Source organism: Nipponia nippon, unplaced genomic scaffold, assembly GCF_047370975.1.
Source record: "Nipponia nippon isolate SJK-2023a ecotype South Korea unplaced genomic scaffold, ASM4737097v1 scaffold_6, whole genome shotgun sequence".
Taxonomy (NCBI): domain Eukaryota; kingdom Metazoa; phylum Chordata; class Aves; order Pelecaniformes; family Threskiornithidae; genus Nipponia; species Nipponia nippon.
Genome location: NW_028262380.1, coordinates 36,211,541 through 36,238,026, shown reverse-complemented (window position 1 = coordinate 36,238,026; position 26,486 = coordinate 36,211,541). Strand labels below are relative to the sequence as shown.

Sequence of the window (26,486 nt, the reverse complement as noted above, 5' to 3'; positions counted from 1 at the left end):
TCAAGTTCACACAGTGTATCAAACACAAAGCAGCTCTCTCTGTCCTTGACTCAGAGAGGGCTAGCCCATTTCTGGTTACCGATGCTCACTGCACCCCTGCAGCACCTCCCAAGCTGACCGTGCATCCCCGGTGACCTTCGTTGTAGGGCACGACATCCGCACCAGGGCGCCTGCCCAGCATCCACGTCCCCCTCGCCCTTCACGGTACGAATCCGCGCACGCAAAGTCAAGGCCTAAAGCACTCTTGCTTCTTCGAGTTGACGTCAGTCAACAAGCTGACCGGTCGCCGCACCCAGACCTCTCTGGGCGAGCTTTCAGCCCCCAGCACCAGCCTCCGGCCTGCACGAAACAGTTAACGTCGCCCGAGGTACTGCTGCCAGCTTCCTCAGTCCCCTCCTGTGCCTCCCGGAGCTATTAATACAGCAGGCACATGCTCTGACATAGCGTTCCCCGGCAGCGACCAGATAACTTTAATTTGCCCTTTAAACGTCCCGAGCCCCGTGGCCCTCGCGCTCCCTCCACAAGGGAACATGGCGGCGCGGCCCGCGCCCCCCGGCGGGGGCGGGCTCGGGGGGGTCCCAGCCAATGTCCGTGCCCCGGGGGGACACCTCCTCCTATCGCGAGAGGCGGCGGGGTATAAGAGGGGCGGCGCGGGGCGCGGGGCCATTTGGCCGGCGGTGCGCGGGGGCGGCCGGGTGGGGAGGTGCGCGGCTCGTTGGCTCTCTCCGGGCAGGGGGTGTCGGACCGGCTGCCAGCATGGGTGACCAAGCGCTCAGCTTCCTCAAGGACTTTTTGGCCGGTGGCGTCGCTGCCGCCATCTCCAAGACGGCTGTCGCCCCCATCGAGAGAGTGAAGTTGCTGCTGCAGGTGAGGAGGCGGCGGGGGCCGGGGGGCGGCGGCGGGGGCCCCGCTGGCTGTGGCGGCGGGAGCCCGGCGGGGCTGCGCCACAGGTGGGTGCCGGCGCGGCGGGCACCGGCCGGCGTGACTAAATATGGGAAGGAGCTCGGCCGGCTCCGGTTACGCGGGAGCTGCCCGGGCCCTTCAGCACCTCCCGCCTCGGGGGAGCGGGAGCCGGGCCAGGCGGCGGGGCAGGCCCCGTCCCTGCCCTTCAACGGGCCGCTGTGCGGGGTCACCCCTGCAGCGTCCCTCTTTCTACCCTCCCACTCCTCCTCCTCCCTACAGGTCCAGCATGCCAGCAAACAGATCACGGCGGAGAAGCAGTACAAGGGCATCATCGACTGCATAGTCCGCATCCCCAAGGAGCAAGGCGTCATCTCCTTCTGGAGAGGCAACCTGGCCAACGTCATCCGGTACTTCCCCACCCAGGCCCTCAACTTCGCCTTCAAGGACAAGTACAAGCAGATCTTCCTGGGGGGAGTGGACAGGCGCAAGCAGTTCTGGCGCTACTTCGCAGGGAACCTGGCGTCCGGGGGTGCTGCCGGAGCCACCTCCCTCTGCTTCGTCTACCCGTTGGATTTTGCCAGGACCCGGCTGGCGGCTGATGTGGGCAAAGGAGCCAGCGAGAGGGAGTTCACGGGGCTGGGCGACTGCATCATCAAGATCTTCAAGTCTGATGGCTTGAGGGGCCTGTATCAAGGATTCAGTGTGTCTGTCCAGGGCATCATCATCTACAGAGCGGCCTATTTTGGGGTTTACGACACGGCCAAGGGTAAGAAGTGCATGGAGAAGTGACTGCAAGGAAGATCCATCCAGTAGAGGCACTCTAGGGCACTTGGCAGTACAAGGACAAGCAGGGCTTGGCTCAGCACGAGTTTGGGGTGGTAGTGCTAGAATATGCACAGGTGTTTCTGAAATGCATTCCTGCCTCCCTCAACTTGCTGCTCTGAGCAGAAGCCTTGGGTTTGCAGTGCGTTTTCAGACGCTTTCCAGTTTCTGTCTTAAGGCTTGTACGGATGGGCTTGTGTGGTAGCTTGTTACTCATCGCAGCTCATGACACAAGCCCGGGAGGGTTCTGCATGAGAAACCTTTTGGTCAGGGAGCGTGAAGAGGGCTTAGATCCCAAAGTCCAACAGTCCTATAAACTTGTTTCACTCATAGTACCTGTTAATAGTCAAATATGGATGCAGGTAGAAGTTGCAGGCGTGATTGAGTGACTCCTGGGGTCGGTGGGTGATTGTTCCTTCCACAGCCATCTTTCCCACAACCCTTTGCCTCTGTACTGACTCGCCTCATTTGTTCTTGATGGCAGGTATGTTGCCTGATCCAAAGAATGTGCATATCGTAGTGAGCTGGATGATTGCCCAGACTGTCACTGCAGTAGCAGGGCTGGTTTCTTACCCTTTTGATACTGTGCGACGTAGGATGATGATGCAGTCTGGCCGAAAGGGAGGTAAGAATAAGTGCTCCTGTGGTGTTCTGGCAGCAGAAAGTATCCCTTCATTGAGATATGATGGGAGATGCTGGGTATTTTTTGTCTTATGGAAAACTAATGACCTTCTTATTGGAATCCTTAAAAAAAAAAAAAGCTACGGGAAACACCTTGCTGGTTATTTCTCATGTTCACTTAAGAGGCTGAGAGTTGATTTGTTTTGATTTCCATGTGGAGAATTAAAATTACTTTTCATGAACGGATTACTTAATTTTAAATTCTTGGCTATAGCTTGCTTGTTCCTTGTTTAAATATATGAAAGTTGAAACAGACTTGCTGTATAACTTCAAGCCTTCTGACCTTTATGTCTGTTTCCACAGCTGATATTATGTACAAGGGCACAATTGATTGCTGGAAGAAGATAGCTAAAGATGAAGGATCCAAAGCGTTCTTCAAAGGTGCCTGGTCGAATGTGTTGAGAGGCATGGGCGGAGCTTTTGTATTAGTACTTTATGATGAAATCAAGAAATATGTCTAAAACTTAACATCATAATGGAGTTCAATTGTTCTCAATCAACTTTTTTAAAAATATGCTATTGTGATGTAATGGATAACAAAATATTTCCTAGGGAAAGAGAATAAAATTTCTGAGTAACATATCTGGTTGAGATGAGGATGAATTAATTTAAAAATTGTCCACTACATCACAGTTACATTTTGTATGAAAATTCCTCCAACATTTGTATTGGAACCTGTGTATATATTATACTTCAAATTTCAGGTAATATATTTTGTCTAGAGACAAAACTTAGGTGGTCTATAGCTAGTTTAAAATCTAGTATTGTGAATTCTTAATCAAATGAGATCTTCAGAAATACCTGTTGTACTAAGTGATGTCTCTAGCTACCCAACAGTGTGATGACATTTATAACATGAATTGAAATCATGTTTTCTTCTAAAGCTGTATTTTTTTTTTTAGTATGGTATCAAGTGAAAAGCATGTCTGAAAATATAAACTATACTAAAGCACCAGGCTGAGTTCCTAACTGCAGCCTCTTCACTGACAAATTATACAATCATATGGTTGAAACCATGTGATTTTTCAAACATACTTTGTAGAATATGGAAATACAGTGTTTCAGAAATTCCCTGTAGCTTCACAAAGCAAAAAGTTGGCTGCTCTGATGTTCAATTGAACTAAAACTGAAATAATGAAATAAATTAATATGTTAATGAACTTTTTCCTGTTGTTTTCAGTACATTGAGCAGATTACAAGTACATGTCCTTTAAGGTGATGTGCTAATTAGCGTATTATTAGTGATTGTCTGCTACTGCCTAAGCCTCTTGAAAGTTCTTTCAACAGAGCTTTAGGTAGGTGGAATGGTTATTGATAATTCTACAATAGCAAAACCAAGTGGATTCAGCTTGAGGGTACTGCAGCCAGTTGTCTAACAGGTAAACTACCATATCGTCTTAGCTGCTTTGATCATTCATTTGTATTACCCGTACCTTTGAGGTAAGCGTGTCTGTATTTGATAGCGAAGTCATCGCTGCTTATTTTACTTGAAAAAGTATTCTAGAATGGAATACTTCTGAGTTATCTTAACTATACTTCCAACTACACCATTATTAACAACTTGAGCTATTAATTACCAGTGAGATCAGAACATGCTCAATACAGAGTTTTTAAAACTTTAGATGCTGCTTGGTTGTGAGCTCACTGAAGAACAGGCAAAGGAGGGAAAGTGAGTCGTGTCCGTTTCAGTGGTTCAGTTAACAAGCATTTGTTTAGATGTAGTTTATGTATCCACCTAGGAAAAGGGGTGAGACTAAGCAAGTAATACTCGACCTTTTATTTCAGCTGCATCTTCTACTTCATATGTAGAAGGAAGGTGCCCTCATGTGGATTTTTGATAAAAATTCTGGAATGGCTGTCATTTCTAGTGCCCTAGAGTGAAAAGCAACTGTGGAAACATAGATGTTGGAGTTGCACTAGCTGTACTTGAAGGTAAAAGGCTGGCTAGTTACTTACACAGCTGGTGCCTTCCACGTTGAATATAAACTGCAGAGTAGGTGATGCCTGGGCTAGTAGAATTGATGAGTGAACAGTACTGAGTATTGCCTGAGATGGGGCATGGTGCTGTCACTGCTGTAAGCTGCCTCTCCCTGACACCTGGTCTCACAGTGTTGTTTGTGGGAAAGCTGGAGCAATTCAATACACAAAAGCAAGCTGATGCCAAGAGCGTTATCCCTTGCTCTGTGAAAGTAGATTACTCTCGAGTACAAATGGAACAAGTCTCCCCAAAAGAATGTGTTCGTGGATACTATCTTGGTTAACATTGCATGTGACTATCACGGAACTATCCAGTTACTCTTGTGGACTGGGAGCACACTTACTCTATTTTTCATAATTGAGTATGCAGATGAGAACTCTGGATTAACCGGTTTTGTGAGTAGTAGTAAATGGAGAGCTGAGAGATTCACATTTTGATCAGTTCCAAGTTCTGTGCTCTGGCTTCCAGTTAGCCCTTTCCTATATTTGAAATTAATTTATTGTCAGATGCAGGTAGTCCTAGCTCTGTCCCGTAGTATGATGGGCTGTGTGCTTCTGCTACAGATTCAGAGCAGCAGCTCCGTTCTCCCTGAAGGCAGCTACAAGCTACTTACAGCAGTATCTGGAAGCAACATCTATGCACCTGAAGAACTGAAGCATTTGGGAAAAAAATTGGTCCAGAAATGATAGTCTATATTTAAATTACCTAAGTTTAATTATTTTTTTGTCTCATGAAGATAGTGTCTCTTTCAACCTGGCCTGATCGCTTCATCTCCCTTCTTTCGTGGTTGCTATCTTAGATGCTTGCTTTTCTAGTTACCTGGTCTGTTTTCTTGCCAGTAGTAAATAGCCAAGGTTGCAACCTGTTGAACCGTAAGTTTGTAAAGAAAACCTTTCTACTCTTTTTCAAAGTGCTTATTGCAATAGTCTTAGTTAAAAGCTTTACCTATCATAGAATCGTTTAGGTTGGAAAAGACCTTTAAGATCATCAAGTCCAACTGTTAACCTAGCACTGCCAAGGCTGCCACTAAACCACATCCCTAAGCACCACGTCTACCCGTCTTTTAAATACCTCCAGGGATGGAGACTCCACCACTTCCCTCGGCAGCCTGTTCCAGTGCTTGACCACCCTTTCGGTGAAGAAGTTTTTCCTAATATCCAACCTAAACTTCCCCTGGCGCAGCTTGAGGCCGTTTCCTCTTGTCCTATCACTTGTTACTTGGGAGAAGAGACAGACCCCTACCTCACTACAACCTCCTTTCAGGTAGCTGTAGAGAGCAATAAGGTCTCCCCTCAGCCTCCTCTTCTCCAAACTAAACAACCCCAGCTCCCTCAGCCGCTCCTCACAGGACTTGTGCTCCAGACCCTTCACCAGCTTCGTTGCCCTCCTCTGGACAGGCTCCAGCACCTCAATGTCCTTCTTGTAGGGAGGGGCCCAAAAACTGAACACAGGACTTGAGGTGCGGCCTCACCAGTGCTGAGTACAGGCGGACAATCACCTCCCTGGTCCTGCTGGCCACACTATTCCTGATACAAGCCAGGATGCCATTGGCCCTCTTGGCCACTTGAGCACACTGCTGGCTCTTGTTCAGGCGGCTGTCAACCAACACCCCCAGGTCCTTTTCAGCCAGGCAGCTCTCCAGCCCCACTTCCCCAAGCCTGTAGCGTTGCAGGGGGTTGTTGTGACCCAAGTGCAGGACCCAGCACTGAGCCTTGTTGAACCTCATGCAGTTGGCCTCGGCCCATCGATCCAGCCTGTCCAGGTCCCTCTGTAGGGCCTTCCTACCCTCCAGCAGATCAACACTCCCACCCAGCTTGGTGTCATCTGCAAACTTACTGAGGGTGCACTCAATCCCCTCGTCCAGCTCATTGATCAAGATATTAAACAGAACTGGCCTCGATACCGAACCCTGGGGAACACCACGTGTGACCACCTGCCTGCTTCTGCCCTTTCTCTTCCTTTGCTCCTTCCTCCACACATTCCTAATGGTTCCTTATGAGAAGCCTGCTAACACTCCGCAGCTATTCATTTCACATTTACCTCGCTGACGAGGTTGCATATGGCATTTCAGAGAAGTTTTAAGTTGGCCTCAAAGATACCAGAGACAACGACAGATTATAATACGCAGAGGTACCAGACCTTGGGGGAAAGTGCACGTGTGAGTGAGCAATAGCAGAATTAAGAGGAAGCAAAAGAAACTTCAGATAAGCATAAATGAAAGAACTTACTTTATTCCAGAAAAAAAAAAAAAAAAAAAAAAAGAAAAAGGCAAAAACCAAAGGAGGAATAAAGACTATTAAAAAGGAGAGTGAGGAGTATCAATGCAGGAGGAAAAAAAAAAATGAAAAGACTTATAGGTAAATGGCTCCTTATTTCTGCTGGAACGCTTGTGCACATGCCCACCCTGTGGCAGACTCCAGGCAGTACTCTCCATGAAGATACTTGGGCTGAGAGTTCAAAACTGTCGATAAAATAACCATTCACCTGAAAGCAGCTCTGCACTGCGTCCGTGGCACTCAGTGTAACACCTGCTGAAAGCGTAACCTAAAATCCAGCCATCAGCTCTGCAAAGCTGGGAAACGGAAGACTTTGCAGATAGTCTCCGGTTGTTCTTCAAACTCGAGTCAAATGAACCTCGGTAGTCACAGACAGTTGATACCGCTGCCCCAATCCTTTTGCACCTTTACAATAGTTAGTCACAGGCAAAAGCCTGCGTCAAAACCATTATTCCCTTATATCTCACACTTGAACACAGGGAAACCTGCCCTGAATAGCCTGGTAACATATCCTACTGACAGAGAAAGACAAAGCCCGCCTACCATGCAGCATATACTGTACTGCCCAGCTCTGAAAGGACACTTCCCGGGGAGGGGACTGAGGTACACTGATCTTTTGGATGAGGTGAAGTTAGGAACTTCAGGTGGGTCTGAAAGAGAAACCTGTCTGTAAAGAGCACAGCCCACTACAGAGAGTTGGGAGAATCAATGACAGCAGACTGAACCTTCCCTACCTTTCTGAAGGTGATAACATCCACTCTCTGCCCTACACTCGTCATGGAAGAAGCAGCCATCAATTCTTTAAAAGCCACAGAGAAGAGTTTAAGACATGGTGAGAAGCATAGCAGAAAAAAAAAACCACACCTTGCTAAGTTGTTCAAAAACCAGAAGAACACTCCATCTGCATGGATGTCACAGTGACGGTTATTGGATGATCATCTCAGCTGGAGATGGGAGTCCCACTAGCCAACCTAGGATGTCAGGGAAAGAAGCATCATGCCCCAGGTGGCAAATCTCAGCCACCCGTGCTCCCCTTGTGAAGTCCCTCTCACTTTAAACCAGAAAAATCTCTCAATAGCATGTTCTAGTCCTAAGAGCCACTGTGCGGAGAGAACCGAGACCCGACATTTTTGTTCCAAGCTCTGTTCACATAGTACAGTGGAGAGAACTATGATTTTTGTACACAATCAGAGCCCCGAACAAAAATCACAGAGAACAGCATTTTTAGGACTCTGTAGTGAATAACACAGGTGGTCCTGGAACGAGCGGTGCCAGCTACAAGGATCAACATTGCCAAATCCTGTCTCATCTTGGCGAGGAGGAGAGTTACCAGGAGACAGATCGCAGCTTTCTTGACCAAGGTATTAGAACCACACCTCCTGAAGACAAACCAGATCTGTATCACCAGCATTAGCAATCCCTGCCAATATCTCAAACAGGATGCCCTCAACATAATTTCAGTCCTGGAAGATGGCTCCACACGCAGCTCTGTATTTCTGTATTTCCTCATTCATAAGGTGACAATTACATGGTTCCTCCACCATTTTGCTCAAGGCTTCGAGCAGATAAACACCACAAAGATGTACTCAGTGTACTGGGTTCATAAGATACACCACTTTGGTACCGAAGGAGCCTTTTTTTCTCCCTCACCATTTGGCTTCTTGATATATCACTGTGTATTCATCATCACCTGCACGTGACAGTCATGACTGACTGCACAGCTAGGCGGCTTGATGTAAGGCACTGCCCTCATCTCCATCACACTGATGTGCAGACTGTGCTCCAGGGAAAACCACAAGCTCTCATCTGTCAGACAACTCAATGAGCTGCCCAAGTTGGGAAGGCAGGAAGTTATCTTTGTCTGCTGACCACAGAGAAGAAGGAAAAGCACTGGGATAGAAATGTTATTGGTGACCTGTTAGAAGGAAGTGTCTCAGGCTTTTTACAGGGGTTTATCCTGAAACTCATTAGATGACAATCAGGAAAATACAGTCCAATGTAAAGACTACATACATCATGGAAGACACATAAATCCAGCCAACCATTTGATTGAGGACAATCAGACAAACCCTCATCTGAGCGGCAAGATGACAGCAGAGACGCCTCAAGATCTTCAGTAAAGACTGCAAGCAATCAATAGAAGACAGGCTCTGGCACAGGGGAAAGCCTATACACTCCATATGACAAATGGCCTTTTGTGAGTCTTCCAAATTAGCTTGAGTCTCTTAGGTTCACTGGGATTAAAACTGAGTTCTAAAGCATTCAGTGGTCTGCTTGGGAAAAAGCCCTTCATATGTCACCTATCCAGACAGGGATGCGTCATCACACCCTGTTCTTCTCATATAGTCAATGATCTGAACTAGAGCCTTCTTTAAGACCTTCAGTATTACAATCATAGACTTGTTTAGGTTGGAAAAGACCTTTAAGATCATCAAGTCCAACCGTTAACCTAGCACTGCCAAGTCCACCACTGAACCATGTCCCTAAGCACCACATCTACCCGTCTTTTAAATACCTCCAGGGATGGGGACTCCACCACTTCCCTCGGCAGCCTGTTCCAGTGCCTGACTGCCCTTTCAGTGAAGAAATTTTTCCTAATATCCAACCTAAACCTCTCCTGGCACAACTTGAGGCCATTTCCTCTCGTCCCATTACTTGTTACCTGGGAAAAGAGACAGACCCCCACCTCGCTACAGCCTCCTTTCAGGTAGTTGTAGAGAGCAGAACCTTATCCTGGAAGAAACAGAGCCCACAATGAGGCAGGAACACTTTCAGAGCAAAAACATGACAGAGGCATCACAGTCCATTTCTCATAGCAGTGAGATCAGTACACCAGTGCTGTCACCCAAACTGGCAATCCTGTCACTTCCGCAGGGAGACTGGCTCCTACCTGAAACCATGTGTCAAACCAGTGTGGCGGTTCACTTTAAGGAGGAAGCCAAGCAGCTTGCACTTTTCTTTCAAAGATATCTTCGGAGGGTGGGGGGGAAGGAAGTAGAACATAAAGTGGCAGCTTACAAAAAAGACAAAAAACAAGTCTATTAGAAACAGGATTTTCTGCTATAAAATTTTGGTAAGACTATCTAACTTAATGAAGAGCTGTCAATATGGCTTATTAAAAAAACCCACACCAAAGTCACTAACAGGTAAAGTATATCACTGAATAAACTGATTCTCTGCATTTTCCTCCACTACATGTAGTACAAAACACTTCTCCCATGACCTCCTTTGCACTGTAATACCAATTATAAAATTCTGAAAGAAGCCACTGCAAATGACAAACAATTCATGTTAAATATTTTATTTCTTATGATTTACAAAAATGACATACAAAATTGACAGTCTTTCATACCAAAGTTAAATAAGATGAAGTAATTAAAAGTAATCCATTTCGTGAATTCCTTCACAGAAAAAAAGTTATCATATGAACATTCAAAAGTATTTAAAATGTGACCCTGATATTCACATTCAAGGACAAAACTCTTTAAATAGGTGAATAATTTTAATTAGCACAATAGTACAAATAAATACAGCAGCACTATGCAAAATTCCTTACTGTCCCTATCAATGAATAATAATTGCAATAAAAATCTGTTTGCCACAATGCTGCTTAAAGTTCAAAGTTCAAATATTGTCAAACAGCTAAATTTGATCCGCAGGTCACCAGGTGCAGAAGCTCTGCCAAACTACCACACAGGACCACGTAAAAGGTTTGTTACAGTGCAGAATACCTGAAAGCGTAAGCCCTCATGCAAGCACAAGCAAAGAGTAAGAAACTTTCCTTTTCACAGGGCTAAGACCCAGCATTACTGAATACAGCTTTTTTTTTCCTTTATGCGTAATACAGAGAGGTTTCCTGTATCTCTCCTGGGAAGAAGCTGGGGAAGCAAGCAGGGTTCCTGCAATATCCATGGATAGTGGCATCACAATTTACACTCTTTATAAGACTACAGTCCTATTATGTATGGAAATAAAGCATACCACCTACTATTTGCAATTACCAATTCCATTACATTTTGCTCCCCTTGTAAATGGATGTAGCTACTGAAGCTTATCTGACACTACTACAAATATTTGGTATGAACATGACATTAAAAAAACAGGTTAAGAAGCGTAACAAGATTTTGTTTTCTACTGTCCTTTTTGAAAAAAAAAAAAAAAATCCTGCTTAGTAGTCACACTCAAAATCAAGTTTCCTGCAGCTCAAGTTTATATCTCCCCACTGAGAAGGGCAAGGACCTGCAAAAGCAGGGCCATGAAATATTTCCCTTGCTTAGTATTCTCTAGCTTGAGAAGTAACTAAAACTTACTCTTGTTTAGAGTGAATCTGAAACTGTTGTTCACTTCAGTCTTCAGTCTTGTTCAAATAGCATCAGATGCTTCTTTCCTACACAAAGGTCCCAATACAACTTCCAAAATTCTTTCAAATCTGGAAGAGACATAGCCTTGAGTACAAAACAAACGTTCAACACCTGGAGTGCAAGTGTGGCAGGACATCATCTTCTGCAGCCTCAGTATTCTAGCTAACCATGCAGGAATACACAATCTGCTTTCCACTCCTTCATGCTGCTGTAAAAAGAAGGTTCTTCCAGTCGTAAGAACATGACCCACAAAGTTCAGAAGGCTTACCTAAAGCCAGGATGAAAAGCAAGGACAATCTAGGAATTAAGCATACGCTTATGAGTTTAATGCAATATTTACAAATATTATTATTTTAAAATTTTCTTTATATCTTGTACCTATAGTGCAACAATTCTGTCCTTCCATGTTATGGATACAAATTCCACTTATGGTTTGAGAATAAAATAATAATTAGCAATTTCTATTTAACTTGTCCGTTTAAATACCTCCTTCTCTTTCAGAAGTTCTTCCTGCCATGGAAAACACTGACTGAATTGAAAGTGTTCACTGAAAACCCCTTTATAAGCAATTATATCATATGCAATGCATTTTAGTCACTGAACAATACAGAAAATATTTTTGCACATAGAATTTACAAAAGCACTAAAAATAGAAGAGGATCATCTCAGAATGCAAGGCAAAGAACGCACTTATAACCACGCAGCACGAACATTAGTGGGTTTAGGTCTCTGTAATGCCCCACTGGCTGAATCAGACACAGGTTTTTCGTTCCTCTGGCTCATTGTACTTGGTACAGCGGATGCTCTTGAAGTGCCTCCTGTTAACACACACACACAAACAAAAAAAAAAAAAAAAAAAGGAGTGAGAATGCTTATGCTCGGTACAACAGAAAACTTCATGCTATATTAGCACTGCAAGACTCATTACCATAGTTTCCAGAAAAAAACCAAATCACAATAAGTTGAATACAAACCCAAAATGTTATGAGTTGTTTGTAAATGGTCAGGAGAAAGAAATCAAGCCTATGCCATAGTGCTGTGGTTCTTTAACCTGACATGTATGGATCTATGGGGACACATGATCTATTTCCAAGTATTACACACACAGTTTCTAAGAGAAACAAGGCTACTATCAGTAGACCTACATTTTCTGAATGAGAATTTGAAACTTCTTTGGGGTTTTTGTGTTGGTTTTTTTTCCCCTTCTCTTCTCCTTTCAATAAAGGGTACTAGCAAAATGAGAAATATTTCTTTACAACAGTGGGTTTTTTTTTTTTACCTTCTTGGAAAAGATGATTAATAAGATAATTTATTATAAATTTAGGATGTTAAGTAAACAATTCATATGGTCATCATACTTTTGGTATGATTATAAAAAATCACTTTAATGATTTCTGTGTGACAAATGATCGACCTAGGGAAGACAGAGAAAGGAACTTATTTGCTGTTCTTAGCAGTAAGTGCTTCACAATTCTGAATTATAAAAAGATAAACACATGCAAAGAAATGCAAGAATCTGCAACTTCAAAGTACTTACTGGAAGGACTAAGCTGGCTGAAAGCAGATTTTCCTCTTCTTACAGATGGTGAAGAATTTAGATAACTCATCTGGCGCTGATAGTCCATCAATTGTTCAGAACGCCTCATACCAGCTGTTGGTTTCACTGCTTCCAGTCTTTTCAGGAAAGCCTTAATATTGAAGAAAAATATCATCAAGAAAGAGAAAGGACGAACAAGAAACTACAAAACAAACACTCGCAAATTGATTTTTATTTGAACTGAAAAAAACCAACCCTAAATTTTTAGCATTGCACAGCATGAACTCCTCCACTGGTGACCAGCATAGGCTAGTCTGCTCACATTCAGTTCTTTTCTCAGTGTTAAAAGATGACACAAACAGTAAGTATCCCTTACATATCATCAATTCTATGTTGAGTACATCTTCAGTACCCCATAGTTCGCTGTACTTTATGATAACTTGAAACAACACATCTATTTGGCGATAGTAAAGGTGGTGGGAAGATGGGCTGCGCTGTTCTAATCCTACCTTTGGTTACTTCTCTCTTCTAAATTTCTGGAAGGATGAGAAGTTGGGTTTTTTTAATCTTTGCTTTGCAAACATACTTAGACCATTTTATATTGCCCTACAGGATCCCCAGAGAGAATTACCGACCTCAATTCTGTGAAAGTAATGTCAAAAGGAAAGCATAAACATCTACCAGACACTACTTGTTTTAATAATAACGTAATTTTAAGAAATTCTAGTTGAAATTATTGTTATAGACATCATTTCCTCTTGTTGAAATTAACCCTGACAATCATGCAGCAAGTATTAAATTAGAACAGCTACTTACATAGTATTTGTAAGATACAGACAGTTTCCCATTCTGCATAACTACTTCTATTTGAAACAGGATTAAGAAATTTCCATAATCCAAAAAAAAAGAACCTGATAGCAGGACAAATTTGGAAGTACCCAGCTACATACAAGTTCCAATTAACAACTTCACATTTTTAATACATTTCACCTCCAGTGCTTGCCTTGCATAGATCTATACATTCCCTCTGCTAACTAATTTCAATTCATTTTATGGCCTACAAACATTTGGCAATGACAAAACCATTGCTGGTCAGGGTTATGACATGCATCCCATCAATGAGAGACAATGCAAGCTGCAATTACAGAAGTCTCCAAAATACTAAAAATACCTCTGTTAATAAGCATGTATTTTCTAGATGCATACTTACATGGTAGAAGTCAGGAATGTGTCTGTATAGCCATTAAACTGCACTTTGAATGAAACGATCATTTTCCCCCGACTCCCAATCAGGTACTGATTTTTAATTTATTCATTTTTTTTTTTTAAAGAAGAATACAAAAATTTACAGAAAGTGACTTAGGAAATAGTATAGTATTCACAGGATGTCAGTTGTCATTGTCTAGTTGTAACAGGAATCTACACAGCCTTGGTAGTTCATGCATGGGCACTGGAAACCTGCATAAGAGTGCACACGGGAGAAAGGACAAGTGGTTTTGGCTCAGACATAATATGTCACAAGTGCTTGCATCAAGTGCCAGTCAGTTCATCGTCAAGTGGAAATACCTAAGTAAGCAAAAGTCAAAGGAAGGACTTCAGCTAGAAATAGCTCTTCACTAAAGCCAGTTGCAGAACGTGAAGTGGTAGACTTGTTACATCCAACATTTTACTCACAACTTCGTCTGCATCTCCTAACACAATTACATACATGTAGACTTGCAGAGATCACTTATTTACCTTCAATATTAAAATGGAAGCTCTCAACACGTTCAGTTCAATCACAAATGGATCGGGTAAATTGTAGAAGTGACTTCCCTATGGGAGTCGAGCATGTTTCAAGTCTGTGCTCCAACTGTAGTAGCCTCATAGAATTTGCATACCTTAACACTGCAGAATTTCAAGCTTGATTCTGAACATAAAGTATTTACCTATGTCCACTTTATTCTAGTTTAAATACAATTCTCTGCTTTTGGTTTTATGCCTGTGTTTTGACAGGCATCAAGTCCCCATTACTAAAGCAAAAAAACCCCAGACCTCTCTCAGTACTAAAACACTACTTTTTGAACAGGTTAACGCTGGACTTGATATAGCCCTGAGCTACGGAAAAGCAGATATAGATTCTGTGGTGCAGAAGTGTTCTAAGAAAAGCTCTTCTGGAGAATGAGAGAACGGCTCCTGTGGTTCCCTTGCCCTCTGCTGTGAATTGTACCAAGGGCATGGTAACTTACACGCTATTTGCGGTTGTGAATTTTGCAGTTTGGAGAACGGCCTGCTGCACACAGAAATGAACTCATCAACACATCAAAATGGCAGTCCTGACCTACTAAATCTGTAACCCGTAACTAATCCGATTCGTATGTTTTTATTACCAACCCTACAATCTTGCAGTGCTTAACCAAGGAACTATCTTGTACAACGGTACAAGTACTTTGAACAATTTTTTTTTTTCAATTATACGTATAAATCCACTAATTTTTTCATTATGTTCTCCTTTTGAGAAATGGACTGAAGAACACTGCCACTTGCCTTGTTCTTTTGAAGTGCTAAATCTCTGGAGCCTTAATCCTACACCATTAGAGTGAATAGAAATTGTCATTGATCTTAATGACCAAAGAATTAGATCACATAACATAACCCAGGTGTTCAGAACCAAATATACGTTCCTGATCAGATTTAAGGAATAAAAAAAAAAAAAGTAACAGACACTAACGGCAGGAATGTCATTAGTTGCTCTAAATTGAATTGTAGCTCCTCAGAGCTCTTGATTCAAGCTCAATACATATATAATATCATATCATTGATGACCTCCCAGCTTGGGAAAAGCCTCCCAAGGCTTCTATTTCTCCTATCTTCTTTTATTTTATTATAATACCAAGTTTACAATAAAAGCAGAATAATAATATTAAAAAAAGGAAAAAAAAAAATCACAGAAGATGTTCCTGCATGATTACCTTCTAGGAATAGGATAATCTTTTATAGATCTAGGCATCTGGACATAGATTAGTATCTATAAAGACACTAAAATACATATTGTCAATGACAGAAGGAAATGTCAGATTGCCAGCACTTGGAGAATAAAGGAACCTGACACTGTATCAAAAGATTGCTGCTATACAATAGGCCAAGATAAATGCTGCTAATTCAACTTTGGGCATATCAGGAGAGCACTAAAGCTAATTCTAATGCTCTCTTTCAGAAAAAGGAACAAGAAAAAAAAAAAAAAAAAAGATCAGTACACACTTTTCTGCAGCTATGCTGAAAAAGAACGAACACTGAAAATGCAGCACTCCTAAATTGAGTTCAGAGAGAAGGTAAAAAACATTACTTTTTCTTGGTTTACTTTGCTTTTTAAATGCATGAAGGCTTCAGTTTCACCTCCTTTGAATCCTAACCAGCTGACTAGTGTGCCTTGACAGCTGTTCAAATTTATTTATATTATGCCTCCTCTAATGTCACTGATGTTAGTGACCACACTGTCCCTTTGCAGAGTCCAGGTGGGGGAGGGGGAAGTAGATAACAGTGCATTCAAGGACATGTTTCTGTTCTTGTCAATACAAGTATTTGTAATTTTCTTCAATTGCCAGTTGCATTAATTAGCTCTAACCTGACAAACTCAAAATGTCAAAAAAATCTTAAAGTTCTTCAACCTATAGAAAAGTCTTTTTAACTGAACAGCTATCAAGTTTACATGCGGCTGGCATCACCACAAAGAAAGTAGGCTAAGAGTACAAAAAAAACCCAAAAAATCCCACAAATCTGAGCAGTGTGCAAAATAACCAAAACTTGCCTTGAACCTTACGATTAGTCAGTGTTTATTATAATTACCACAGGTGTGTTCAGGGATCTCAAGTCTGGGTCAGGAATCAGCAGACCACAAAAAATCTGACCACAAAGAACCTATAGCCTAAACACTATGATCACAGAATTGCACTATATTTGCACCATACTGCAGTATATTTTAGCCAGGCACATCTGCATTCAATCCCGCATCCTGATAGCTTCCCCTGATGAGAGAGCCATAGAAGCACCTTTTTCTTTTTCCGTTGCACTTTGTAACCTCATGAACTACCAACATTTTGTCTTTAGTCTTGGCATAAAATGGCTTTGAACCCAGTAAGTGAAAATACCTTATAAAACCATGTGTTCTTAAGTTTCTAAGAAGCCACCAACCCAACACAAATATTTCTGAGCTCCTAAGGAGACCCAGAAGACTACATTCTCTTTCACAACTGCATTCCCTACAGCTTTCTCCTCCAGACTGACACCAGGAAGGCCGAACAACCTTGGTATTCTTTCTACAACCATGTAAGTATGCAACATCGGAGGCCTGACGCTTTCAGACTTGGGGGTGGTCCTTGAGGATGGGACAACGGGAAGGCAGAGAAAAAGCAGTGTGGAATATACCGAGGGAAGAAAGTACAAGGTGCCCAGGCACAAGCCTGATGGACCAGTGCCCTCCCACTCCTGTTTCCTTCCATGCCTAGAAGTTATCTCCCTGGTTGCGGTATGACACGGATGGCAGGGCAGGTGCAGTGCAGCACAGGATTGAAAGCTGTGACTCAAGATTAAGGTATATTCTTTCTATGGGGTGGCAGCCAGTTAGGGGGATGGCCAGGGGCACTATCCCTCCCTTGCCCTTTTTTCCCCACCCAATTACCACAGCCCATCAGCACCATTAAATCAAGCAGAGACAAATGAATATACAGTCATTTATAGCAGTACAGTACTTGCATTTCTAAAGGAGGTTCAGGTTTTCCAGCAAGACAAAGGCAGCCCAGACTGCAAGAGAAGGGAAACAGTCTGGCTGAAGGATCCTTCTGCTGGTAGAGGCCACAATGATTAGAGCAAGTGGTGGGGAGAGGCATCAATGACATCTGCAGTACAGATGACTCAGGGAACCAAGTAGGTGAAAAGAGAAAGACAGCCCTTGCAGAGAAACACAATAAGTGCTTTTTTATTTGTCTGGAACCGGGATCAGAGTTGGATCTGTTGGGGCTTAGGGTACATTTGGGGGGAGCATGAGGTTGGGGAATGAACAACATGGAGGGTTATATGCAGTGAGTCATAACGGCATGCGGTAGGAAGAATGCACAGGGATGCGTGGGAAGACCAAATATCCACAGAAAAGGAGAACACCCTCATCCCCCTTGATCTAAGGTTTGAGAATTGTTGTCCTAGAACTGCTGAGATCTCCCGGTGAACTTGCAGTGTGAACACTTTTTCCCTAGGAACTTGGCTGAACACAGCAGCTTAGCTCACTAAGGTCATCTAACGCCTAAATCCTAGTCAGAATTAATAAAAATGATGGGGAAAAAAAACCCCAAACAAACCAAAACAAAAACCAACAAAGAGATATGGATTACTTCTAAGTTTAGGTGAAGTGACTGAAGAATGGTGTGGTGGCTGCAAATCTGTATTTCAAGGTCCCCAAATACTTACCTGCACATACCAGTATAGATTTTTGCATCACACAATAAACCATTAAAAGTTTAAATGGTGTGTAGTGTCCAGTCTATGAAGTTGAGTATCTTATTTATACTGGCAGAAATAATTATTAATATGTCAATACAGACAGAGACAGATATATGCAGACATGGGAAAACATAACACATCAGTCACACTTATGTCCCTTTCCACTGGAGACGAGATGGGGTTGAGAGTATCTTCAAACACAAGAGTAGAATGTTTTCTGGATCAGCAGCATCCTCTATCGGCAAGAGACGCATTCTGGTCTTGCTAGCTCAGATCAGCAATTAAAAGCAGGTTCCACTTACGAAAGCACACAGTCAAAAGCAGCAAGTACAAAATCCTGACATTAATTCTAACAGCAATCTATTTTGCTAATTGTGCTTTTTCCATAAATTGCTAATCACTACCTTGTAACTACTGTTACAAGAGCAATGCACCTTTTTATTCCATCACAGGTCTTTCTAGCAGAGTCTGTGGGAACAACATATATTCCCTGTACCTCCTTGCACCCTTTCACAAAGCTAGAGAGCACCAAACTGTTTAGATTCCTCTCTAATTTCCTAATATTTTAATTACTTCCCCTGCATCACCTCTGATGCCAAATGCCTGCACCAGAAATCAAACTGTCTTTCTGATAACAGTAAATATAGGCATTACTCCAAGAATGTTCTAGAGGAACAAATGAAAGTTTTCCCTAGACAAGGTGTTAACCTCGGGACAAGAAATTATAAAAGCTGTAATCCAACGGGGGGGGGGGGGGGGGGGGGGGAAGGAATCTCTGCATCAAAACTCTTTGACCCCCTGCAGACTACTGTTGTACATTTCTATTCTTGAATTATTTACAAAACCCCGCATCTTTCTCCAACAAGCATTTCACAAAGGTGTATCAAGCAGCATATCCTGAATGCAGTACCTCAGACCTTGTATAAGAAAAAAAAAAAATCCTGTCAAGTAACAGAAGAAAGATTGATAAGGAAGTTCCATGAAATACCAAGGTGAAGAAAGCTGCTGACCAGAAAAAACCAACAAGTTCATAAAGCACATACTTTTAGCTATATAAAGCAAAGAGCCTGCAATGGGCAGAGTAGGGCAGTTCTTCCATTTACAGTCTCTGAGAAAAGTGTGTCATACTTGTAATCCCAAAAGGTAGTACTAGAAATATCAATGTTACAACTGTGATGCTCTAGGTGCACATATACTTCAAACAGAATAAAAAAGCAAACAGAATTGCTCAAAAATGATAACAATGTTAAACAAAACATAAGAGCTGTACTGATGAATCACTCTTCTGAAAAGAAGACCAGAATATATCATCATGAGTTTGGGGAAAAGAATAAACCAAAATGTTTTTATAGTCTAAAACAGCATGATGTCCTAACATAAATTCCAAGGAATGATTCTGTGTCAAACGTGTCCACTCACATTGCTGATGACAACAACTAAAGCATAAATGAATAAGTAAATGAAGGATATTATTTCTCAGACTACAAGCAACCACCATTAATCTCTAACATGTACTAAAACAGCAACGTGTGAAATGACTATCTGTGTTTAGGTTTACTGAATTCTTGATCCAAAAGTTGCAAAGGCAAGACATTCTTGGACAAAATATTGCAATATATCAAAAGAGAAAAGGTTTGTGGCTTTGAGTAAACAGAAGTGTGTTGTAAAACATCATATACATTAATATTACAGTAATCTTCTATCGTTGTGTAGTACAGCATATTACTATTAGGTCGTGACCGTGACACAGCGCTTCCTCCCCACCGCCTAAGAACACACTCGTATTATCAAGGTTCACGTAGAAGAGCAAGTCCTGCTTTCAACGTTTTAAATAAACAAAAAAAACAACAAAAAAACCCAATGCCACAACACATGAAGAAAGCCCTCCTACCAACCTAAAACCACTGAAGCCTAAAAACATTTCTTCCCCAGACAATGAGAAGTACCACACATCTATAACAAGTATTTATGCCAAGTTCTTTCAGTATGTGAAGTATAATGTTCTTTTGGTCAACTGCAGTCTAGTGAAGCTGGGAAGAAAGTTTCCTACTTTGAAAAGTTTTAACAATCTAGATGTCTGAAAACTGGAACAACTAAAACCTAACAGATTTTCCTGAATAGGTGTGCTGGTTTGGGCTGGGACAGAGTTAATTTTCTTCATAGTAGTTAGTATGGGGCTACGTTTTGGATTTGTGCTGGAAACAGTGTTGATAACACAGGGATGTTTTCGTTATTGCTGAGCAGTGCTTACACAGAGTCAAGGCCTTTTCTGCTCCTCACCCCACCCCATCAGTGAGTAGGCTGGGGGTGCACAAGAAGTTGGGAGGAGACACAGCTGGGACAGCTGACCCCAACTGACCAAAGGGATATTGCATGCCATATGATGTCATGCTCAATAATAAAACTAGGGGGGAGGCTGGCAAGGGGGCTGCTGCTCAGGCACTGGCTGGGCATCGGTCAGGTGGTGCTGAGCAACTGTTTTCATTTGCATCACTTGTCTTTCTTGGGGTTTATTTCTCTCTGTTATTTTCCTCTTCATTACAATTTATAATAATAATAATAATAATAATAATAATAATAATAATAATAATAATAATAATAATAATAATAATAATAATAATAATAATATTTCGATTATTAAACTGTTCTTATCTCAACCCAGGAGTTTTCTCACTTTTACCCTTCTAATTCTCTTCCCCCCATCCCGCTGCAGGGGGAGTGAGCAAGCGGCTGTGTGGTGCTTAGCTGCTGGCTGTGGTTAAAGCACGACAATAGGTCAATTAGACTTTCTCCGTGTTGAATCTATATCTCTGTCTATATAAAAGGAAATTGCATCCTACACTTACACAGATGAAAAAAGTGAATAAATTACTTCCACTACAAATTTTCCAAATATTTTAACTATATTTCATCTCCTTTTCAAACACACTAATGAACAACTAGGAGATAGGAAAATATCATTATATGTATTACAATTCAACCACTAAAAATATTATTCAAATCAGTATTATTTTTGTTATTTGACAACTCTGACAATATCCTTAGAAATGAGTCTAGATTTCTGTTTTCCACTAAAGTAAGTTATTGCAATTGCCATTACATTCAAATGCTGTGATAAGCAGAGCGCTACAAATATTGAAAGAGACGGATAGATATAAAATGAGTCAAGAAACAAAATTGACATTCACATTGTATCCTCTGTATTTCAAATATAATGGGTTTGATGCTATCATATTGATTGCTTTATTTTTTGCAACCCTGCTCTTGAGAGACTAGCAATCATGATGCATGAAGCAGGATGAATAGAGTTAGACTGCTATCCAAAGTTATGAGCGTGTTAAGAATGGTTTTTCCTCTTCAATTGAATGATACTAAAGTAGAGCAAACTCATATAAAGTAAAATCTATTTTCATCTGAAAAAAGCATCATTTTTCCCCCAGAAAACCATATGAACAATTATACAAACAGCATAGTAAAGGAAATTCATTGCAGACTTACCACAGTAAAGCTCCAAGTGCTGCCTTATCAGTTTTTTAAGTATTTAGCAGTAGTTTATCTGACAACAAACAGTCCTTCTCAATTTACTGATCCAAATCAGTTCTCAAAGCTTACCAGGTTTTCTCTTTCAATTCTTTGCTGCTCCTTTTGCCTGTTGAGGGCACTGTGGTACAATTTAGGAGGCGGTACAGCTGTCTTCTTCAATGTGGTACTTCTTCTTGGTTTTGCAGACTGTCTGGACAGTTCTTTTAGCAATCTTTGGTTTTCCCGATCAATCTGTCTTACTTCTTCATTTGTGAAAGAATAATTTTTCCTTGCTCCTTTAGATGGCTGATCGATGGTTAGTTTTTGTTCTTTTTTCTCCAACTGTAGGAAAGCTTTAAAATGGTAAAAAGTAAAATACTCAGATTAAAAAAAACCAAACCAAATACAAATATTGCATTCTATTATTAGGATTTATTTACAGACCTGAAAAACCAAGGTACATCTCACCACCCCCCACCTGAATTACGGATTTATGCATTTTAGCATTTTTCAGGGATGCTCAGTTGTCTTCAGTACATTGATTTTACACAAGTTTCACCACAAAAATCAGGTCTAATTTTGGCCTTAGTTAAAACCCATCTGCTCCCTTCTCACTAGGAATCCCCCTCCTCCCCATTTATGACTGGTAACCAGAAGAATTGAACAGATGCAGTGAACAACTGAGCAATACAAGAGAATCAGCAAAATGCACACAGACACTCTGTAAGCATTTGTGTAGAATATATCTGTTATTTAGAAATCAGAATATGAATCAGCCTTATGTGCAGTCAGTTATTCTGCATGGTCAGTATTCCTGATCCCCCCTTTGACTCTGATCACCCCTGATATCTACCTTTACCAGTATGCTTGCCCAACTTCGACATTGACACAATATGCTCAGGCTTCCGTCCTCAAATATTTTTACTGTAGTTACTATGGTACCAGCAATCAGCATAGGCAATTATATATATGCTAATGGAGCTACCATTACACAGCACAAAAGCAACATTGAACATAATCATCACAGTGGTATCGTTTGTGGCACCAATACAAGCATCAGAGAAGTTTCTCAAGCAATAGAAAATACAGCTTCGGGAAGCCAGGACTAAAAATAACTTACAGAACCAAGAATTAAATCATAAATTAGTATTTAGATGCTTGCACATGGAAAGAGATTTAAACTTTGCTCCTAAGATATCTAAAATATCTGTCTCAGCTAAGAGGCAGAACGGAAATGACAGAAAACTGACACTGGGGAAGCATGACTCAGAGACACAAAATGCATTTCCTGAAGTGATATTGTCGATCCTTTGCTCCTGAAACAATCCCACATCATGTTGGTGCAGGAATTGCAAAGGGAAAGATGAAAATTAAATCTAATGGATGGAGAGAAATGAATGAGCATATATAACAGAAGAAAAATTACTGGGGCCTAGCAATTTAAAACAGTAAAAAATCCAACAAATTAAACTTGGGTATGAGGTTTCAAGACAAAAGCACAAAGAATGCATACTTAAAAATACACAGCAAGGCAGACTTGCACAATCGCAAGATAAGATAATAACTGGAAAACTTCATTCGCAGCCAGAGCCAGCTATGTTTATTACAGTTCCACTAGAGCTTTGCTACTGACCTATTTCTAAGCCTTTGCTTTCTAAAGCTCTGCAGTAGATCTTCTGGCAACCCTTTTAGGAGCTTTGCTGTCATGGTATTACCCCATCAAACCATTGCATTATCTATGGTACAGGAATGGCGGTACCAGGTCAGATCGAAGAGATTTTTGGAGCGGAGACACAGATGAGGACACCTTACTCAAGCCATTCCCCACATTCCTCCAATATCCCAGTGCCTCCAGAAGATACCCCTCACTCTTACCCCAAAAAGCCCCACACAAGCAAAACAAGCATCCAAAGCAGAAGCTTTGAGAAAAGCAGAAAGGAAAAAAAAAAAAAAAAACAACAAACAACCAAAACAGGCATACAGTAATATTTTCTTAGCAAACACTTCCACATCAGCAATTTTTTGGTGAGGGATGTCTGAGGCAGCCTTTAATAGCTTAAAAACCTCAAAGAATGATGAGCATGTTCTTACTTCAAAACAAAATGAAATGAAATCTTTCTCGCAGTACCTCAACTGAGTTTATTCCAGAATTGATGCAAGCAAATATTGCTACTGTCTTTGAAATTCATGAACTGTTTGGATTTTGAATTCTGGATACTCTTTCTAAATTTCTCAAAATCCCTCTGGAAATTAGTAAACTTGCACCATCAGTATGGTAGCCAATATAGGAAAGAACTGCCCCTAGGCAGCTCTGACTGTGAGGTTGTCCGCATTAGCAAATACTGTTTTAATTAGTCAAGAGAAGATGCAAATCACCTCAAAACCAAGATACAACGCAAACTAGTGTGGATCAAGAGTGCCAACCAACAGGTTAATAAAGTATAAATGCCTTGAAAAGCATCTTTACAATTTAGTAAGTTATTCTCAAGTGAAAACTAGTACAGCCATCACCACCATTTGAGAAGACAAACCTGGGATGAGACTCATCTGGATACACCTACAAGGGACAAAAAGAAACGCACAGAAAATAACTAGAGCCACACAATTCACACAATAACATCAAGCTGCAGTGTACTTCTCAGTAAAAAAATAAGTAAATATGTCCTTATGGGAAACATGCAAAACAAGCACTGCAGAACACAGGTGGAAGAAAGTACTTTGAGCAACCATCTGAAAAAGATATTTATTATGTATCATGTTATATAATTGATAATCGTATTATTACAAAGCTATGAAAGATAATTTCATCTTTTGCATTACATCCACAGCATCTCACCGGTTAAACAAGACTGCACCTCATATGCAAGAGTGGAAATCAGGTTGTTGCAAAGAACAGTTGGTTCAACTGAAGTCTCGACCTAGCTTTGTGGCACCAATGCTATTGGTTATGCAGTCTCTTACAGGAGACATTTAAGCTTCTGAATAACAGTCAGTGCAAATTCCAAACAGCTCTTTTCTTTCTGTGAAAGGTGTGAACTAGTCAAATTCCATTTAGAGCAATGGCATTCTGAATGAGGACATTTTTAATTAGAAATACAGGTTTCATGTCTTCACTGGTACATGACTGTTTTAATTCGCTATAAGGTAGCTGGCTGTACTTTGGTGGACAGCGTATACTCTTATGATGCAGCTATGAACTATAACCAGTAAACACAGATTAAAAATGCTTAGGGATAAATAAGCATCAAGGTAATTACTTATCTTTTGACTTGCTCATTTTTCTGGAAAACCCCTGTCAGCTGTGATGATGAAAAAAAACCCACCAAACCAGAGCAATGACATGGAACAAACACCTTTCCCATTCCCCTCAATGCCAGTCAGTAAATGCTTTTAGAAATAATGATTCAAGGAGCCCTGCAGAGATTGCTACAGGCGGGGCTCAACAAGCGCTGTGTTACCTGGTCCCTCAGATCTCCTAGGGGGCAGTGGTATGCAACTTCTGTAGCATTAACCACCACCGGTATTTTACCAGCAGCTCTCAGGCAGTTAGTGCGAATACATATCTATGTACATTTCCATGCACTGCTCTGCTGGATACTAATTCTTACATAAGAGTAAAGAATGACAAAATTTTACTGACTAAATTTACTGTCACCGTCCAGCTTCTTCAGTCACATCCCCCCAACACACAGACTTTTTACATTCATCTCTTCTTTCTTTCTTCCTCCTTTCCTTAGCCTCTCATAAGTCTTTCTCCTTTCAGTATATTTTCCTTCTACAGTGCCTCATCCACACCTTTTATCACCTCACCACAAAGATAGCCTTTCCCACTTGTGGCAGGCAGAAGAGAGACTCCAGCCCACTTTCTCCAGTATGGTGTTCATTTAGCCTCACTATTATTTATACTTACTTAGTGTAGAAACTGACCTTACTACTGCCAACAGCTTTCTGACAACCCTTGAAGTTAAGGGCTTGCTAACAGTGATAATATAAATCTACCACAACTCCAAAGAAACATAATCAAGTGAAAGAATTGTTAAGATCACCATGAAGGTTCTGCTGTGAAGTTATTCAGTGAAGCCTGAGCAGGAGACTGCCAAAAACCAGTAACTAATCTCTCGATACGTTGTTGAATTACAGAAGACTCATTAATTTTGCACCAAAAGTTCAGACCCAATGCAACATGTGCAGCAGCAAGTTTTCTTCAAGGTGATGGGGTGAAAAGATCAATCTAAAACTCTCTAGTTCCTCACTAGTTTCTTCAGTTCCTCAACCAATCTTTTTATAGTTAGCCTTCTGTATGAACCACATTTGAAATTTCACAAGTAGCTCTTTGCAGCAACAGTGCTACCATACACCAGGGCATTGGATCAGATAGTACATTAAAAGCAGTTGGTTTGTTGTTCTTCAAGCTAATAAATTAGAGTTGTGTTTTACTTAGTTAAGATCTGTTAAGGAAGCATTTAAGCTGCAAACACCACTTCAAAACAAACCGTAACTGACTGAAGCCTATCCATCGATAACCTCTTCTAAATCACAGCAAATGCAACACTGATCTCCTTAGGAACTCTGTGACAGGAGAGTTTAAAGTTTAGTAGAAAAAAGACAAGCAACAGAATGCATACTGTGTCACCTACTGAAAGAGGATTACTAATACTACAGGGTAAGTGCTTGTTCCTAACAAAACAAGCAGAGGGCAGGGGACATCCATGAAATCACTGCTCCTTAAACAATGCTCAATTAAACTGCAGTAGCAATCTAATGAAGGATTGAGCAAAAAGTTCTGCAGGTCTTCCTGAAGCAGGGGTGACACTATTTCCACAGTCCAGAATGAGGCTTCTGACCCCAGAACTTCAAATGAGCAGTAATAGCTTCCACTACTTCCAAAGCTACCTGGCTGAAAATCTGTCCAACCTGCACTCTGCAAAACACCA

The 26,486-nt window shown here is 41.4% G+C and overlaps 2 protein-coding genes across 2 annotated transcripts in view; one reads left to right on the top strand and one right to left on the bottom strand.

Moving 5' to 3' along the window:
* Window positions 1-585: 585 nt before the first annotated feature.
* On the top strand, window positions 586-3,566 carry SLC25A4 (solute carrier family 25 member 4). The gene is made up of 4 exons (XM_087737542.1): window positions 586-867; window positions 1,183-1,669; window positions 2,210-2,350; window positions 2,710-3,566. Exons 1-4 carry the CDS (start codon window positions 586-588, stop codon window positions 2,865-2,867), a joined length of 1,068 nt encoding a protein of 355 aa, XP_087593668.1. The 3' UTR covers window positions 2,868-3,566.
* A 6,379-nt stretch (window positions 3,567-9,945) lies between these two features.
* The window catches only part of CFAP97 (cilia and flagella associated protein 97), a 36,301-nt gene continuing 19,760 nt past the window's right edge, over window positions 9,946-26,486 (bottom strand). The window contains exons 4-6 of the mRNA XM_009474826.2: window positions 21,643-21,905; window positions 12,559-12,709; window positions 9,946-11,839 (exon numbers count right to left, since the gene is read on the bottom strand). Of these exons, the coding sequence (XP_009473101.2) occupies window positions 11,712-11,839; window positions 12,559-12,709; window positions 21,643-21,905 (542 nt within the window). The 3' untranslated portion in view covers window positions 9,946-11,711. The remainder of the gene's footprint in view (window positions 11,840-12,558; window positions 12,710-21,642; window positions 21,906-26,486) is intronic.

Coding starts and splice junctions, on each gene's coding strand:
- SLC25A4 (XM_087737542.1), top strand. CDS start 586: ATGTCCGTGCCCCGGGGGGACACCTCCTCCTATCGCGAGAGGCGGCGG. Junction 868..1,182: donor GAGTGAAGTTGCTGCTGCAG/GTGAGGAGGCGG, acceptor TCCTCCCTACAG/GTCCAGCATGCCAGCAAACA. Junction 1,670..2,209: donor GGTTTACGACACGGCCAAGG/GTAAGAAGTGCA, acceptor TCTTGATGGCAG/GTATGTTGCCTGATCCAAAG.